The 19056-nt window shown below is 39.2% G+C and overlaps 2 protein-coding genes across 2 annotated transcripts in view; one reads left to right on the plus strand and one right to left on the minus strand.

Annotated features, from left to right (window-relative positions):
* Positions 1-8466, plus strand: part of LOC132824949 (metalloproteinase inhibitor 3) — a 33585-nt gene extending 25119 nt beyond the window's left edge. Inside the window, exons 3-5 of the mRNA XM_060839848.1 lie at positions 2045-2156; positions 5426-5547; positions 5949-8466. Of these exons, the coding sequence (XP_060695831.1) occupies positions 2045-2156; positions 5426-5547; positions 5949-6146 (432 nt within the window). The 3' untranslated portion in view covers positions 6147-8466. The remainder of the gene's footprint in view (positions 1-2044; positions 2157-5425; positions 5548-5948) is intronic.
* The window catches only part of LOC132824721 (synapsin-3-like), a 298538-nt gene that overhangs the window by 98930 nt on the left and 180552 nt on the right, over positions 1-19056 (minus strand). Inside the window, exon 6 of the mRNA XM_060839391.1 lies at positions 10253-10342. Coding sequence (XP_060695374.1) covers positions 10253-10342 — 90 coding nt within the window. The remainder of the gene's footprint in view (positions 1-10252; positions 10343-19056) is intronic.

Here is a 19056-nt window from a genome sequence, read left to right on the forward strand (position 1 = left end):
ATTTCCTGCTGCTCCCCCATCTGCTGGTAACACTTTCTGTGGACAGGTGTGTACTCAGCTTCACTGTGAGCATCAGGGTGGGGATGACCTTTCCCCAGGGATTACACATTCATGCAAAATAAATTGAAAAACATTGAAGTCAAATATATTACCTTAACGGAAAGGATTGATTTCAATACCTTTAGAGAGTGCTCATGTCAATTTATCTGACAGAATCTGACACCAATTCTAAGCAGGTAATCTCCAAGGATTTAGTAATACCAGGCTCTGAAGTCATGTCTTTTAATGTTGAAATATGATGCATGTTAAAAAAAATCACTGAGGCACTGGCATCTTTGTCCAAATTTACTTCCTCCAACAAACTCTTCTAAAGAGCTCAGTTTACTTTTCGAGCTGACTCTCACCAAGCTTATACAGCACTGTGGTTGTTGCAATGTCTGCCACATTGTACTGTGTTTATATACATATAACATTTTTATTTCTTTCAAGTAAAGTTTAAAAAACGTAGCAAGTTTTAAATATAGTAGTATGTTTTTAGCATCAGACCTCACAATATCATAGAGCACTGCCCGTTTTATAAACGTGGTAAAGTGACTAATTGCCAAGCTAATGAAGAGCTGCTGAAAACAAACCCCTCCTTGTTACAACGTAATGCTTTCCAGACTTATTTTTCCCTTCGAATTAAGTTTTATTATAGTCTTTAAAATAAGTGAAACTCAATTTCAACATATTTTTAACTATTTCAGATAACCTTTTGTTATGAAACTCAACCTCTCCTTCTCATCTCCATGCTGCCTTTTGGTGCCAATATCCAAAAACATATTTGTTTTCACATGGATACTGACAATACCCAGCTCTCTCACTACAATGGTTGTCAATTGCTCTATTGTTCCTAAATTACCAGATTTGTTACTGGAAATCCAGTTCGTATTGAGCAAAAACTTTCTCTGATAAAATATTGGAAAGATGGAAAGCATTGTGTTTAGTCCCTGCTCCAAACTCCCTTCCCTAGCCACCAACTCAAACTCTCACCCTAGCAAGAGTTTTAAATTCAGTCCATTTGTGATGTTAGATTTGATCCCAAATGAGCCTCCAATTTCACATTTTCACAAACACTACGATGAACCATTTTCATCTCCGTAATGTTGACTTCGCCCAATCTTACCTCATCTGCTGAAATCCTTAACCATGCTTTTGTCTCCTCCAAACTCAACTATTTCAACGCAGACCTGGCCTCAGGAAACTTGAGGTTGTCCTTGACCCTAGTGCCTGTATCCTAGCCCACAGCATTCCCCGTGCAGCCGCGTTGCCTGAACACATTATTTCACAATCAAGCAACATGATGATCTTAAAATTCTCCTCCTAATTTTCAAATCCTTCCATTTGCCTTATCCACCTCCTCTGCCTCAGCAGCTTCATAATTTCATCCAATTATACAAGCCCGAGATATCTGTGTGGCATGTGTATACCTGTATATGACTATCTCACTTTTGTCCTTTTTAAGGCACTCCTTAAGTATACTTCCTTGGCCAAGTGCTTGTTCATCTTGATGTAACTTGATGTCATATGTTGCTTTATACACCCCTGTGAAGGTCCCTGAGACATTTTATTGCATTGAAAAAAATGCAAGTCATACTATTACAGCTCTGATACTTGAACTCAACTTTTACAAATTAAAAGCAAATCACAAAACAATTTTGAGTGAGGGGATGATGTTGCGGGTGCTGTAAATCTGAAACAACCATACAGAATGCTGGAGAAACTCAGCAGGTCCGGCAGCATCTATGGAGAAATGAACAGAGTTAATGTTTTGAGTCCAGTGTGACTTCTTCAGAAACTTCAGTTCTTCTTCAGTTCTGAAAAAGATTAATACCAGATTCAAAAAATTAACTCTCTCTCCACCGATGCTGTCAGACCTGCAGAGTTTTTCCAGTAGTCAGTGTGATTGTTTCAGTTTTCCAGTGCGTTAGTGCTACATTTGCATTCTTTTGTCAAGAAACTGACTGTCTGGATTGTAGTTGACAATGGTTTCTCTCTTCCAAAGATGTACCGTGGTTTCAACAAAATACACCATGTTCAGTATGTCTATACCGAAGCTGCAGAGAGTCTGTGTGGTGTCCGGCTTCAGGTGAACAAGTTCCAGTACCTCATCACAGGTAAAAGGCACCGTTTAACAAAACTTAAACTGTAACCATATACAGTGTATTTGATTTTCAGAGCAATATTTGATAGATACCTTTGATAAATTCAAAAAATGTTGATTCAGGCTTACCCCCCTGAGGTTGCACACGATTGTATGAAAAATTAAACAGGGGATACTGGAATGTGCTTTTTGACAAAGAACTTCTTTACTGGGGAAATTTGGCATCCAGTTTGATTTCCAGGAACCCAACATTGTACCCAAGTGTTCAAAGCAGGGAGGACTTTTACTAAGTTGTAAATATTTATTTATTAAATACACCAATGACAAGAGTTCCAAACCTCATTCCAGTTTCCTCTCCATTTCAGTGGTGCTGGAAGAGCACAGCACGGATGCTGCCTGAACTGCTGTGCTCTTCCAGCACCACTGATCCAGAATCTGGTTTCCAGTATCTGCAGTCATTGTTTTTACTCTCCATTTCAGTCACCTGCAGCTGTTGTAATATCTATTCAGAAAGTCATTGTATGCCTATGAACACTACGCATTTGAATTGTGTAACGCTCAGTCTAATGCAACGTCTTGTGATTGCAATAAAAATGAACAAATAAATGAGATGAATAAATCATACAATCAAAACGACTTTGGCCCACTGACGATGCTGTAGGTTCATGTTTAAACAAACATCACCCTAGCATCCAGCTTTTAACCTATTGCAAGACAGAAGACAGACTGCTTGACACACCTGAAGTAGCAAGACCATTGAAATCCCACAACTAGACACCAAACCTATCATCAGATGGCCCATGAAAATGGAAATGAAACTAATTGGAAAGCCATTTCACAGTTGCCTCAGTACTAAAGGTCAAATGAGCTTCTTTTATTGTGTTTGATTGTATGAATAGGTGACTCCAGCACATCCTTTGACCTTAGAAAAGATACAGAACTGATCATTAAAGATAATTCCAAGTATTAAGAATTGAAGTTGACGGAATGCCTGGAGTAGATAACCTTGATCTCTTTCTTTGCAAAATAAGCTCTTAAAGTTATGTTGCATTTACATGATTGTAAAGGAAATTTACAAAACTTATGTAGGTTAATTATTCACTGCAGGGTTCAAATGTCATGGTTAAATATTGGAGCACTGAGTAAGAAGGGAAATCGAGCAGAATGTTTTCACACAACAATTGTGAACAAGCTACTAGGAAATGGCACACAGTATAAATGGGTGGTGAGATCATGACCTAAATTGTGTTTTGAGGAGAAAGGAATTTGGGGGAATAATGCGAGGAGGACAGTAGGTGAAAATCAATTATAAATAAGAGCTCATGTGTTGACCTGACTGATTTGTTCTGCGGGATCCCAGGCCACACTGGCAAGTAGAGGTGGTTTCCTTCGTGAAAACCCTCAGGGGTCATGCATCACATTTTCCATCATTATCAAGACTGAAAACACCAGTATCTGATACTTCAGTACTGTTGGGACTGGCAGAAACCATTAGAAAATGTAAAAAAACACACATGGAAACAATGTCATTGAGGATGAGTTGATTGATTTGTACTGACCCTTCTGACAGGAAGCTATAGAGGTTGTCAGTTGTGCAGCAGCAGGAAATTACCTTCTCCATCCTCCCTCTCCAAAGCCATGCCACACAAAAACATCAAGAAATTCCCTTCTCGACCTTTCACCACCATCCTCTCCAAACCATTGCTCACCAGGTTCTGCATGGACCTGGACAGTGAAGTTACCTAGTGGGGAAACTGGAGGGGCTTGGTCTGCAGAAAGGGGAACAGGGGTTACAAAAAAAAAAGAGAAAACGGTTTCAAACATTTCATCGCATGAATACTTACCTGTCGGGGAACAGGAAATCCGAGGTAAACAATTCCTTTCAAAGGAACACAGAATTTCTAAATGAAAGCTGCAGGATTTCAGGAGGTAACAAATGGAGAAAATGATAATGATTGTGATAATAGTGAACACTTTTTTAGAATATGTCAGTTGTACAATTTAATATTGATCAGAATTATTTCATTAAGAATTGTATTTGTGTTGTCACATCAGCTTTACAATGAATTATTTGAAATGCAGTGACTGTGTTGAAGTCAAATATTAAACAGCTTAGGTTTGACCTCACTAGTCTGCAGAAACAGGGTTTAAAGTGATTGCTTTTTGAGCAGGAATATATATCAGCCACTTTTTTTTCCAAAAGAAAACGCTGTCTCCAACTTATGCCTGTTATTCAGTGCTAATTGAACACTGTGGTATTTCAGAAACGAGTAGCTTACTCATGTATTGTGGCTTTAATTTTAATGGAGTGATGATAATTTTTGGGATACTGATGCATTCTTTCAATTCTGTTTCTGTGCGAGTCCAAATTCAACCATCTATTGACACAAATACAGAAGGTATTGTTACTGAATGACTACATCATTTTATAAAGAAGTTAGTGAGATTGAAAAGGGAACACCAAATAATAGCCATAAAAAGAATCAAAAAGTAGCCTTTGAGAATTTGGAGAAACGGCTCTTAGTGTCATAGAGTCGTAGAGATGTACAGCATGGAAACAGACCCTTCGGTCCAACTTGTCCATTCTGAACAGATATCCCAACCCAATCTAGTCCCACTTACCAGCACCCAGCTCATATCCCTCCAAACTCTTCCTATTCATATACCCATCCAAACGCCTCTTAACTATTGCAATTGTACCAGCTTCCACCACGTCCTCTGGCAGTTCATTCCATACACGTACCACCCTCTGCATGAAAAAGGTCCCTCTTAGGTCTCTTTTATATCTTTCCCCTCTCACCCTAAACCTGTGCCCTCTAGTTCTGGATTCCCTGACCCCAGGGAAAAACCTTTGCCTATTTATCCTATCCATGCCCCTCATTATTTTGTACACGTCTATAAGGTCACCCCTCAGCCTCTGACACTGCAGGGAAAACAGCCAGCCTGTTCAGCCTCTCCCTGTAGCTCAAATCCTCCAACTCTGACAACATCCTTGTCAATCTTTTCTGAACCCTTTCAAGTTTCACAGCATCTTTCCGATATTCCAACAGTGGCCTAACCAGTGTCCTGTACACGACCTCCCAACTCCTGTACTCTATACTCTGACCAATAAAGGAAAACATACCAAACGCCTTCTTCACTATCCTATTTACCTGCGACTCCACTTTCAAGGAGCTATAACCTGCATTCCAAGGTCTCTGAACATTAGAATAATTTTAAGCATTGATGGAAAATGTTAAAAGAAGCACATATTTAAAATCCTTTTCTTTTCTTCATGAACAGGTAGAGTTTATGATGGGAAAGTCTATACTGGAGTGTGTAATTTCATTGTGCCATGGGAGAAATTAACCCTGTCACAACGCAAGGGTCTGAATCATCGTTACCAGCATGGTTGCAATTGCAAGGTACATATATTTTCATAGACACAGCACTTTACTGCTTAACTACCCATCCAGTGTAATGTATTTACAGTTGTGTATCTGCTAATTGTGCTTAAGAATGGAGTAATTAGAAAGAAACAGTAGCTCATATAGTTATAATGGGAGGAATTAACTCAAGCAATAGCTAATTTAAAATGAATGAAGGATATTTGGGGTGACACAAGAAGAACCCAGTGTTACTAACTGTACATTCTCTGATATTAATCCAATGTCCACACACTGTTTAGCAAAAATGCTTCTGTTTAATTATTACACTTATTCCACATATGAATATTCAGTGTAAGAGTTTGAAATAAACAGACCTGAAGACAATGTGTTCACTGTAAGAAATCTAATATTCTTCCATGTCATTCTTATCTCTCCAGATCAAACCTTGTTATTATCTGCCATGTTTTGTGACAGCAAAGAATGAGTGCCTGTGGACTGATATGTTGTCTGACCAGGGATACATGGGGCACCAGGCTAAGCACTATGTATGCATCCGGCAAAAAGAAGGTTACTGCAGTTGGTACAGAGGTGCAGCACCCCCGGACAAAACCAGGATCAATGCCACAGACCCCTGAAAGGGAACATCCTCTGTACACATGCTGGCTGGCAAGGGTGGCCATCTTGTGTGACACAGCCATGATGTAATACCTGTCTATTCCCAGCATTAGCACATCAAACACAGACTTCTAGGCCATTTTTCTGTTTTTCTCAGAATTATTCTTAATGCGTCCAGTGCATGGGCTATTTGTCTCCATACCAATCGATCTTGCTTCAGACATGCTCCTTGCAGCAAAAAATATATCAATGAGCTTTAGGTACATTTTATTATCAGTGTCCTGTGCCATATGCAACTGCTACTGCCCTTTATAAATGTGGCACACAGGTGGCCCAAATGTTTCAGGCAATTTTTTTGATTTTTTTTCCTTTATTTAATTTGAACATTTTTTCTAAGTCCAACACTATTTGTTGTTACATAGATCACTTATTTGGTATTAGAATGCATTTTCAAAATACGTAACAGAATTTATTCTACAGTGCTGTGAGGGAAATAAAAATCCTAAAATCTGTCTGGTGTATGCCTGAAAGGTGATTTTCTCTTTATGCTTAAAAACATTCGAATTTTAGAGAAATTGTACAACATCCCTACATCTGACCTGGGGAGTCAGTCTCAAAATCACTAAGCCCTTTGGACAGAGACAGACTTGCTGCATTTACATAACTGACAACTGCTCCACTGTATAAACAGCAGAGTGGCACCTGCAGATTTTTGTTTTCTGTGTTGCCAGTGGAATAAAGGAGCATCGATATTGTCATTGGCTTTTATATACCATGGCAAGCAACCAAAAGGAGGCAATCTGCTCTCCTGCCAGTGGCTGCGCTCACGAAGATCTAAGTGCCTTCTGAGCTGCCATGCAATAAAAGGTACTAGTTTCCTATTTTTTATGAAAAAAATGTAATTGTAGAATCACAATGCTCCAACTATTGGCAAAGATTTCAATCCTCTATACTAAAATGGTGTTAGACTTTACAATGGCATATCCTTCTCATATTCCACTCGATAGTGGGTGGAAATTCAGTGGAAAATGTTTGAAGATGGCTTCTCCATCCAATTTCCAATCCCCATCATCAGGACCACCAATGACACCACCTCTCCTTGCTGCATCTAAATGCCCACAGCAGGGTGGGGTTCAATGTCCCAAAGAATTTCCTGTCTTTCAACAGGACCTTTCTTGGGCCATCTTGTTGTAGATTGCAGTGTATACTCACCATGAGAGCAAAGATGTTTGAAAAATAAAATTGGCAACCAACAAAATTTTGCATTTCTGTGATTATATTTAATGTAACATTCCCTAACTGCTTCAGCAGCAAAAGAAACAAAATAAGGGCTACGAGAAATGTTATGTGCAAAAATCACAACTTTGAAAACTTCCTGGAGTTGTTATATAGTGACAAAGCCCCTATGCTCACAAAGAATGTTTCATGCCTGAGACGATAGGGAGCATATTTCTCACATTTGCTGAACATCTCTAATGAACTATTTGTACCATCAGTTAGAAAGTAGAGCAGCACATCTGATGTGAGCCAGCTAAAATGATATAACTGTTGTGTCATACAATATAAATAACTGTCATCTGGTTTTGCAGACCCCCTGCACACCTCCACTTTATCACTGATGATTAAACCTCCGACTGCTTCTTATATTTGTACTTTGGTTACAATATCAATCAATGGACATTCTGAAAAAAATACACACCTATAAATTTGGAGCATGAACAAACATGTACCTATGTAACTCTTTTCAAAAATATATTGATTACTGACATAAGCTATATTTTATACAGCACATTTCTGTATGAGTGGGCATTTCATTCATATGAATATATATAATTACATTAAAAGTATTGTCATGTCTGGATAATGTGCTTTTCAAAGCTGGATAAGTAACAGGCAGAATACTGGTGGGGAACAAGATAATTAAAAACACTTTTTAAACATTTAATTTGATTTATCTTTGTAAAATTAATTGTTTTTTTTCCTGAGTTTGCCTGGTTTATGTAAATATACATGCAATGTATCTACCTACAGTAGGCACACAACAAGAGTGGGTTGTCTGTGTATGTGTTTGTGTGTATCTGTGAGTCTGCGAATCTATCTGCCCAATAACAGCATGATTTAATGGCTGAAGGAACTTTGAAAGAGCGAGAAACCAATTAAATGAAATAAAGCTTTCTTGGAGGAATGTACTTAGCACTAAATTTACATTGTTTGCAGATTTCTCTGCATTATTTGTGAATTTTATATGTCATGAATGTAAGTTCTTTAAAAAAAACTTTCCAACGTCACTTTTACAGTGTCATCTAAGCAGTAAAATTACTATTATTTCTATCACAGTAACTCAGTCTCCGCCTCTCTTTTCCCCCTTTATTGACAATTTGTTCATTTAGTGTATTACTGTTCCCAAGAGTGTCATTAAAAGCGAAGAATTACATTGTATTTCCTTTCCTCCCTGGAAGAGACTAACATCAAGTGTATAGTTGATGTTATCAGGCTAAGGCTGGAGGAGTATAGACAATGACAGGGAAAACTGAGCATTTCTCAAGATGAACTTAGTCCAAGACCATGGTGCAGATTAATCTTGGAAAGTAAGTAGCAGGTTTCCCTTAATACAATATTTAATCTGGATTCCTGTGACTGTGCAATGGCAGGAAGGGACCAATCAACTTTTGGTACACTCACCTCTGGTCTAGACGGCATCATCCTGAATTGCATGTTTAATTCTCAGAGTGGGGATTTGGTATGGTAGTAAAATAAGAACATAGGTAATGTAATGTGCACATACATGAGCGTGTGAATATGAAGAAGATGAAGCAAAAACCAGAAGCTCTATAAATATTTCTGGAATAATTAAATTATTGTTTCCCATTTATTAAACCTGTACAGACAAAAGAAAATAGATTAAATTAAAGTAAAATAGAAACTAGGAACACAAATCCTTAAGATTAGCAAGTCCAGGACTGAACAGAAGTATGTATGAGCTGCTAGTAAGGACTTTTTCCTTGGATAAAGAGCGTGGAAGGTATTTCAGGTCACATCTTTCAAAAAGTGTTTCAGGAAATCCCTTATGTTCTGGCTTTTTGAATGACAGAAACCTACAGAGCTCTGGCTTTGGATACTTCTCTTCCATTGAAATGCACTGACCTTCCACAAAGCAAAACTACTCGACAATGACCTTACCAGAGAACTGTTCCTATATGAAATAATTAATAACCTGAACTGGACAAATAGGTCTGGGATCAGCCGAAACACAGTCAGGTGGATGAAGGAGCAGTGCTCTGAAAGCTAGTGCTTCCAAATAAACCTGTTGGACTATAGCCTGGTGTTGTGCGAATTTTTTAAAACTTTGTACACCCCAGTCCAACACCGGCACCTCCAAATCATGAAGGAAGTGAGACTGTCTTTGGATATACAGAACGTGAAGTACCATTTTGCAATAGAAAATACACTCTTATGCTGTAGGAAGTGTAATTAATACCGATCAGAGTTCTGTCCCTGGTCTATGTGAGTTCTCTGATCTTAGCCAAGAAAGCAGCTGAGGTGCATGCAGATTAGGGAATGGAAAGATCAGCTCTCACTGCTTTCCAGGGGGTCTTAGTGCATGAGAGCAGGAAACAACTAGGCTGTGCAAGTCCCTGTGGATCTGAAAATTTTTGTCAAATTGTGTCATTTAAGGAGGAAAAAAACATGGGGGTGTTGGGAGCTGGGGGGGGGGGGAGGAAGTGATGGTATTGGAATTAAATGTAGTGAGTCAGTAAAATGGGAATAATACTTTCATAGTGGACAAACTGATCTACTGAACCCATCTGAAACCTCCTCGCAATAACAACCAAAGGAGAAGTGAAATTTTATTTGTGATTTAAATATAGTTAAATGCTGAAGTAAACAAAAAATGATCATGGGTATGCTTTGAAATGGCTGAGAAAAGCCTAGATTTAGATTAAACTGAAAGCATGTGGGTTTTAGACGTATCCTGTAGAAAATCACTCACTGTTCAGAGTATTCTGAATGAAAACTAAAAAGAGAAAGCTTTGCTAATCTTTCTCTCCATCAGTTAAAAAGTACAAACATTGGACAGTCATACCAGCATTTAAAAGTCTGAAAAGACAGTTTGGGTGATACTCACCATTTCTCTGTGGTTGGGGAAGAATGTCTGGTCAATGAGTGGGAACTTGGCTGGAGTCAGGGTTTGGGAGATCTTTATCAGCTGTGAAAACTGTAAGAGAAAAGCATCTGTAAACAAACTTGTTCTCATATCCATTGCTTCTTTGCTGCAGCTATGCTACATCCAGAAAGGAGCCTGTCCTCTTTGATTTGCCAGTCTTGCTTAAATGTAGGTACGGTCATGTGAAATGTTGGAACAAGATGCCCTAAAGAGCTAACAACGGGATCTAGCCTGGCCACTGAGGGAGAGGTGCAAAGTGCAGACCAAACAGAAATGGAACATCATCTCTTGGTCTCACTTACCCTTGTTCTTGGGGCGGTGGGAACTGGTCAGTTTCGGGCAACACGAGATGTTCATCGGTAAAAACCCTGAAACTAGACTGACTGCCTCGCAAAGAGTTGGAGATAAGTAAAATGTGGATTTGTCAGTGTTAGTTCAGAAACAACCTGCCTCTTCTAGAGCAATTAGTTTATACAGTGACAGACCTTATAATTACTACATCATCACGTCAATTAAAACCATCAATAAGGAATGACATTATATGTGGTAGTGACAGAGATTTACAATCTGCAGCCATCAGGGGTTTTCAAAGTGTCACAAGGCTCTTGTGTAGAGGAAACGGCCGTGGAGGTTTTGTAACATTAGGGAAGGAACAAGACAAAGGCCAGCTGGATGTTCTCACCATTGAAGTTCTGTTGACTAACTTAATAATACTGATGTCTTACCCATGTTTCCCAAAAATCTAGAAGGTCAAAGGGTCCAGGATCTCTCAGACAGCCTTAGAAAGGTTGCTGCTGGATGTAAACAAGGGAAGAGAGGCCTACTTTCACACTGACCACAGTCATGCTCCAGGAATGGTACAATCATGTCTGTAGTGTAGTAGGAGGAGCCTTTTGATTGACTGGCAGTACCCAATGACAGATCATTTTCCCACTTAACCCCATGAAGAACCATTTTCCTTTGATTTTCACACATCACAATTTGTTGAAAGCACATGCAGTTTGTTGGCCGAAGCTCTGGAACTGAGCATGTGACACACAGCCACATGTTTACCTCCTGTCTGACTGATGGCATTTGTTGTGCAGTGGTTTCTCCCATCACAATCTGCCCATCTCTCCTGCAGTGCTAAAAACACAAGCTAACCCACAGGGGCTGACACCTTGTAACTGAGCATTCATGACCCTAATGCACTAATAAAACAATACAAGCCAGAGAGGGTTGTGGCAGCATGTAATAAGCACCAAATTCAACGAATGCTAAGAGCAAGCCAAGATCCTAAAGATATCTGTGCCTGTGTCAGCATAAACCATACTGTTTATATGTAGGAGATGTCTAGCTGTCCTCGTGTGCAAAACAATCTGGTAGAAGCTGGCAAGTCATGTGCGTTAATCAGCTCCCAGTGAGTATTGAAAGCTTGAACACTGGGGGCTGCGTTGGGTAGGAAGAATGATCTGGTGAACCTGATTACATTCCAAAGCCAAGAAACACAGATGAAACTGTGAGGAGGATTGTGGACATGGAAAATGAACATGGAGGAGTTACCACAGTGATTTAGTAGTTAGTGCTGCTGCCCCACAGCACCAGGGTCCTGAGTTCAATTCCAGCCTTGTGTGACTGTCTGTGTAGAGTGTGCACATTCTCCCAGTGTCTGCGCAGCTTACCTCTGGGTGCTCCGGTTTCCTCCCACTATTGAAAGATGTTTAGTTTATGTGGATTGGCCATGCTAAATTTTCCCATTGCGTCTGGTGATGTGCAAACTAGGTGGATTAATCATGATAAATGCGAGGTTATGGCAATAGGGTGTGGGTGGAGTACTCATCAGAGGGTCAGTGCTGATTTGATGGGCTGAATGGCCTCTACCTGCACTATAAGGATTCAATAAAGAAAACGCAGGGACATTGTTGTGAAGAAGCAGTTGCGTGTTAGCTGGGACAAGTAATCAAAGAGCTGCTACTGCCAATTCCTGCTGTCATGGTATGACCTTCTCCCACTTGAACATTTAGCTTTTTAAAGGCAGTTTCTGCTGATTGGTGAAGATAACATTGAGAGCGATTGGCATTACCAATCTCCAGACCATGTGTCAATGGCTCCTATTCAATTAGCTTGCATTTTTAGAACTGCAGGAGCGACAGGCTATAATCCAGGGTAATTTACCTCCTCAATTATTATTTTACATCTATTTTGTCTTCTCCCTATATGTGGCCTTTAAGTTATTGCAAAGTATTAATACAGAAAGCACATTAAAGGCTGGTGCACAATGAAAGATTGGCTGGTCTCCAGGGATGCCTCACAGTGGGGAAACAAAAAAGTTTCCAATCTTAATGAAGAAATTCTATAAATATTTGGATATTATTCCAGGAAAAAGAAACACTTTGATAACAAAAATTATAAATAAATTCGCCCATATCCTTTCATTATTTAATGATAACACCCATTCATCACAGCAGCCAGCATTTCCTACTTCAATATTCCGAATACACGGGGGGCACAAGTTAGAAAACTGGGCATCAGCAATTGCTTTCTACCACAATGAGTGCTCACAGGTCCCACTGAGGAAGCATCACAATCAGGGGAAACCTGGTGGTGATCGCATTTTCTGTTTTGTTCTTTTATTGATGAGGCATCAATCTCTGACTAAGGTGCAATGGGTTCTCACATTTATATTTGAGAATGTAGTTGGGAATGCAGTTGGCGCTGAACAGAATGTCCTTGATCATAGTTAACAGTAGTGTAGACACAATATATGCAGATGTCTACACACAGAAATACAGACTAAATGTTAATGAAGCAATTGCTGCATACTCAAAGGCTCCTAGATGCTCATCCTGGCCAACGTACAAGAACACTAAATTAAAAGGAATGAAAGAGAATGAAAGCAACTTAAAAATAAATGAATTGCTTTGGTTTGTTATTACTTTCTTAAACTTTCCAGTTTGAAATGAGTAGGATTAAGCAGCTGGCTCAACTGGTGACAAATCCTCTGTCAGCAACACTCATCTTAAAAGCTTTGGACATATAGCAGTTACTTTGAAGTGACTTCATTGGAGTTGTAACATAAGCATTGCCTCAGGTGCCAGCAGAGAAGTTAAGGGCCTGGTTTATGCTACTCATAATATTAAAAGCCTATCTTTTTTTGAATTAAGTTCAGGTGAGACTGATGGGATAATAGTCTTCCCCATCTGCTGACTGTAAAAGAACCATGTGGAAAGAGTCTGCAATGCTGCAACCCATTTGTCTGGCTCCATGCAGCAAAAATAAACTATCGGCAATTCTTCACATTGATAGTTTAACTAGAAAAAGCTACAACAAAAAGATGGTTTTGGAAATGAAGTATCAAACTGGATTGAATCAATTCTTAATCCTTGTACTTGTACATGAGCTGAAAGCAGACAGGCCACATGATAATGGATAGTGATCAACTGTTGCTCGGATAAAATCAGAAAATATTATCGACCTGAAAGACATCATTCAGCCAATGTTTTGAACAGACTTTGTTCACCTCCACCCTTTCCCAATTCCTGCAATTATTTACCTTTTTAAGTCTGTATCCCACTCTGTTTTGTATATTAATGCTGAATCTGCATTAACCATGTCAACAACTGTTTAAAACTATGCTTTTTAAGATTATTGTTTCAAAAAACATCTGCCTCCGAGTTTGAAGAAACGGAAGGTGAAGTAATTCTTTTGATTTATTTTCTCAGTCCTAATTCCATCCCTAACTGGTTAGTAATTCTCTCAATTTGTTTTTATCTCCCTCTTTCTCTGTCTGTTTTGTTCAGAGATTGGATAAGCAACTTGCTCCTGGGCCTCTCTCAATTCACCTTAACCTGTGAAAATACAATAGGGCAATAGCATGGGCAGCAGCAACCTTACAATTGCTGATTTCATCTAGGTCAACAATACCCTCTACCTCAGTTGCATCCTGAAGTCCAGAAGTGCCAGATGCTCCTGATTTTGAAAGGGAAGATCATAGGTTGGATGAAACTAGCAATGTGCAGCATGAGGAGTCTGACAGGAAATCTAACAGTGGAGTCCTGCAGTAGGAACACAGAATGCCTCTTATAACCTTTGCAACTCCCGAGGCAAGGATAAACGTTGTCTTTTCAAATTGAGCACAGTTATTTGGGATTTAAACCATGCTCTCCCACTAAAGTTTAAAGAATTTCAAGGTTAAAAAGTCATTCAGCAGCAACATGCAAAATTGAACAAAAATTGTTTACTTTAGATTGAGGTTAAGATTGCATTCTGTCAGGCATTTCTAATTAAACTCTCTGCAAGGCCATGTTCTCAAGATCCTGGGTGCTGCTCATGCATAACTAATCTACTATTGACTGAAAATATTGCAGGAATCTGTGGGCGATTAAAACCCATCTCTACAGGAAATAACGGGCACAGGTCACCCCATTCTCCATTTGTTTCTTGCATAAGTACCATGAGCAGGTGGGAATATAGGTGCTGATGCACCCCATTAAGACATCACAGGTATTTATTCAACATTATATTCAAAAGAAAAACTCAAATTTCTATGGCATTGTGCACAAGCTCAGCAGTTCCCAATGTATTTCACAGTCAATGAATCATTTTGAAGCGCAGTCACTGTTATAATGTAGGGAAAGACAGGAGCCTAATTGCACACAAGGTCCTACAGACAGCAATAAGATTAGTTACTAAATAATTTGTTACAGGCTTAGCAGCTACTTCTTGATTCTTTCAGCAAGCATTGCCTTGCATACAGGTGGTTCTTCCAGAACGCTATGGTTGCGTTCTTGTGCAACACCGCATGATAGAAAAATCACCTTTTAGAAACAGTGCTTAAAGGGTTACAGCCAACACACATTTTTTAGAAACAGTGTTCCCAATTTGCCAATTACTTCACAGTGAATTTATGTTAATGAAACCCATGTTATAGCAGAACGACCTGTATCACATTTAATAAGCCACTCTGCTGAAGTCACTGTTCTGAGTTACCACAGTCCTTATACTTGTGCAAAAAATTTAGAAACATCCAATTTTTTCTAAAAACAAACATGCAAGTTATTGCAGTTTTGAGCCAAGTTGAAATTCCATAAATAGAAAAAAGTTCCATCTGACATTTTAACTTTGCATACTCTGGAATGAATTCCATTTTTATTTCTTCTGAACACATTTGCCGAGTTTCTGTTTAAAATAATTTTGCTTTTCATTTGAAAGTATTTAAAATTTCAGAACAAAAGCTGTATTTAACATTTGCAGCTAGGCTGAGCCTTGTACTGTCTCCTCTCTAATTCTTGGGTGGGGTCATCCTCAGAGCTGAGTTTACAGAGATTTGGATAGTGCAAGGGTTAGCATACCAACGTTTCGCCTCTGGGATTCAGATGTAAAAGAAGGCCAGATTTTTTTTAAAAAGTCTCCCTGAAGCCACATTATTCCCTGCAGCTGGTGAAATTTAACTTTAATCAATTAATGCATTGGGAATTAAAAGCTAGCCTGGTAATGGTGACCATGAAACTATAAGATTGTTGTAAAAACGATAAGGTTGTTGCCCTGTGAGACGGCTGGAATGCCTCAGTGATAATGCTATACGCATAACTATTTTCAGACTCATCGAGAAACTTCCCTCTATTATAAGATCAACATTGAGGATGTTTGCTGATGATTACACAATATTTCACAAATACAGAGCAGTTCATGTCCGTATACTGCAAGATCTGAACAATATTCAGGCAAATGGATTGCACGCCAAGTATGCGTCAGTCAATGGTCATTGTCACATCTCACTGAGATAGTGCATCAGGCAATCACTGCTGCCTTTTTAGTTTCACATTCCTTAAAAACCATTTCAGTTCATTAAATATCTCAGATATAACTATCAGATAATGGAAATTAAAAGTCCATTTTAACCTCTCATAACACGTCCCTACCCTGAAGTACAAATGCAAACAGTATTTCTCTTTTTCTGCTGAGTGTTCCATTATAAGGGCAAGTTGAAATAATCCAAAAACCAGTTAGATACACACAGATATTCTGCACTCACTTTCTTCCCCCTAACCAAGGGTCAATACCTGCTTTGGGAATAGCAGCTGAACTTACTGCCTGGCCTAAGCCATCTTTCCAAGTTTTGGCGCTTTACTGCCCATGTTTATAAGCAGGTGCTGAATTGAAGTGTTTTTACAAGTTTAATCTCGAGAAGATTAGTGGGTGGAAGTCAAAAGTTTTCATTTGCACCTCATTCTAATGTAACTCTACAACAGCCTGATCTGACTGGTTGAGGTTTGAGATTTGGTCCTGTGCTTTGGTGGATAACAGATCGCAGATGTGTTTCTCCTGCACTTTCTAGTTCTGTTTGTTTCAGATCTTCAGCATCCACTGTTTTTTGTTTTACATAGGTGATCATCGATTGCTTTAAACAACCAGAATGAGAAATCAGCATCCACCAAAACATTGGATGCTAGTGAGAAGAATAAAAGATTTTCTATTGGAAGCAATTCTTGCTCCATGGCCTCTTTGCTGCTTCCTACTTGGGACTATTCCCACTGTTTTCTGGCCTGCAACATGTTCACTCTCTGAATCAACTTTAACTGGGGGCACCTCTACATCTTTCCCATAAGCCTTTTATCAGAACACTGGAATTTAATTTGCTCCCAGCAGAAAATCAGCTCTGGCAGCATCTGTGAAGAGAAAACATAGTTAAATTACTATTCCTTTGGAAACAAACTGCTGACAGTTATCCTAGTCAACAGTTGTACTTGGGCAGGCACTGATCACCTTTAATCTTACAGACAATGGTTTGCAGTCTGCACTAAACAGAAAATGAATATTTCCTTTTCCAGACTCAGTTGCCTGGTTTTAATATCTTAATGTAAAAAGGATAATTTCAGTAAATTTTCTTTCTTCCACATTGGCTTCATGAAGTTTGCCTCAATATGTGGTCAGGTGATCACTGCAGTCACTTATGCCCAAGTTTCTTCATTGTTAAAAAGCATCTTAGCTTTCAGAGGTCTCCAATATACAACCATTAGATGACGGAAGGTAAGAGTTCAAATTTATCACCATCAGTAGTATTTCACCTCTTGATTCTCAAAGCTTACTGACCGAGTCAGGAGTGTGAGGGAATACTCTCCACTTGCCTGAGTATGAGCAGCTTCACAAACATCAACAAGCTCAAGCTCAACCAGGATAAAGCAGCTGCCTTGACTGCCTTCAATGTTCACTCACTGCACCAAAGATGCAAAGAGGTAGCAGTTGTACCAAACACAACATGTGTGTAGTATTTCACCAATAGTCCTCTGATATGACTTTCCAAAAGCTATAAACCCTATCACTTGGAAGAACAAAAGCAACAGATACACAAGAACACCACCATCTGCAAGATCGCCACCAAGCGACACACCATTCAGATGTGGAAATATACTGCTATTCTTTCAATGTCGCTGGGTCAAAAACTCTACCTAACAGCACTGTGGGTGTGTCTACACCACACAGAATGCAGCAGGACCAAGGCAGCAGCTCACCACCACTTTCTCAAGGACGATTAGAGACAAGTAACAAATCTTGGCTAGTAATCATGCTGACATCCCATTCATGAATAAAAAAATGTATTTAGTTCTTGGTCTCTGATAACCTGCCTGTTCTTTGCATTGTTGTTGCATTTCTGCTTGACCTCAATTCCTTTTAAATTCCCATTCATTTATGCCAGTTTCCCAGGACCAATGTGATTCATTTTAAGAGCTTACAATGCCAGGCTATTTGTCATACAATGTATACTTTTTTTTAAAAAAGAAAATACAAATTGTTGGCTTCTTAGCTTTGTGCTAGGAAACTGGCTTTAAAAAGAATCCAGCAGACAGAACCTGAAAAGGCAAGGAAGTGTGTGGAGGCAGTAGTAAAACTGGAAAGGGCTGACAGAGGGAATGGGAAAATGTATGAAGCAGAATGAAGTTTTTGCGAGTTGTTGAGTTTATATGAGAGAGAAGCAGAGGGCAATGCAGAGGATTGTGGGAGTTAATGGGAGAAATGAAGAGACACAGGCAGGGGAAGAGAGGGTGGAAGGGAGAGGTTGAGACAGAGGAGTAGGAGAGGATGTGGAAAATGAAAATGGTGAGAAAGAAAAATAGAATTTCTTAGTGTCAACCAAAGGAACATATCAGTGAACAATGATAGAAAGAAACTGCATTTGATCAAATCATTCAGCTTAAGAATATTGGTGGAAATAAGGTTTGTGTTAGTGATACAGCGCTGTCTTCTCTAGTTCAATGGCATCAATCATTTCCAGAAGTTGTCAGAGTTTGTTACATTTCTAAACGCGATACAAATGTTATTTGTGTGTGCTGTGACTGTTGAGTAATTATGTTACCAAGGGACTACTTTGTTTTTGACATTCCCCACGCAGACTCTTGGAACCATCCCCAGTGGATTCAGGCACTGAAGCCATGGTCATCTCCTTGTGAGAAAATGCAACTACAGTGAGGTTAAGGCCCTTGGGCCCCCTAATGGCCTGTCACTGAGGCTGAGCACTAAAGACAGGGGTGACAGAGTGTGCTGGACTAGGCACAAAAAAAGGTATTTTTTGATACTAAATGAATGAGACAGTGAACATGTATCATTCAACTATTTCAAACATGATGATTTTAACTACAACTACCTGACAGTAACAGGGTGAAAGACTGGATAAATCAGGGAAAAAAAATCAACAAAGTGTTCTTTTTGGAAGCTCACCAACTTCAATTTTAAACTTGCGCTGTTTGAGACCATGAACATAACCTGAAAGAAGGGAGCATCACATGAAT

The sequence above is a fragment of the Hemiscyllium ocellatum genome, chromosome 19 (assembly GCF_020745735.1).
Source record: "Hemiscyllium ocellatum isolate sHemOce1 chromosome 19, sHemOce1.pat.X.cur, whole genome shotgun sequence".
Lineage (NCBI taxonomy): Eukaryota > Metazoa > Chordata > Chondrichthyes > Orectolobiformes > Hemiscylliidae > Hemiscyllium > Hemiscyllium ocellatum.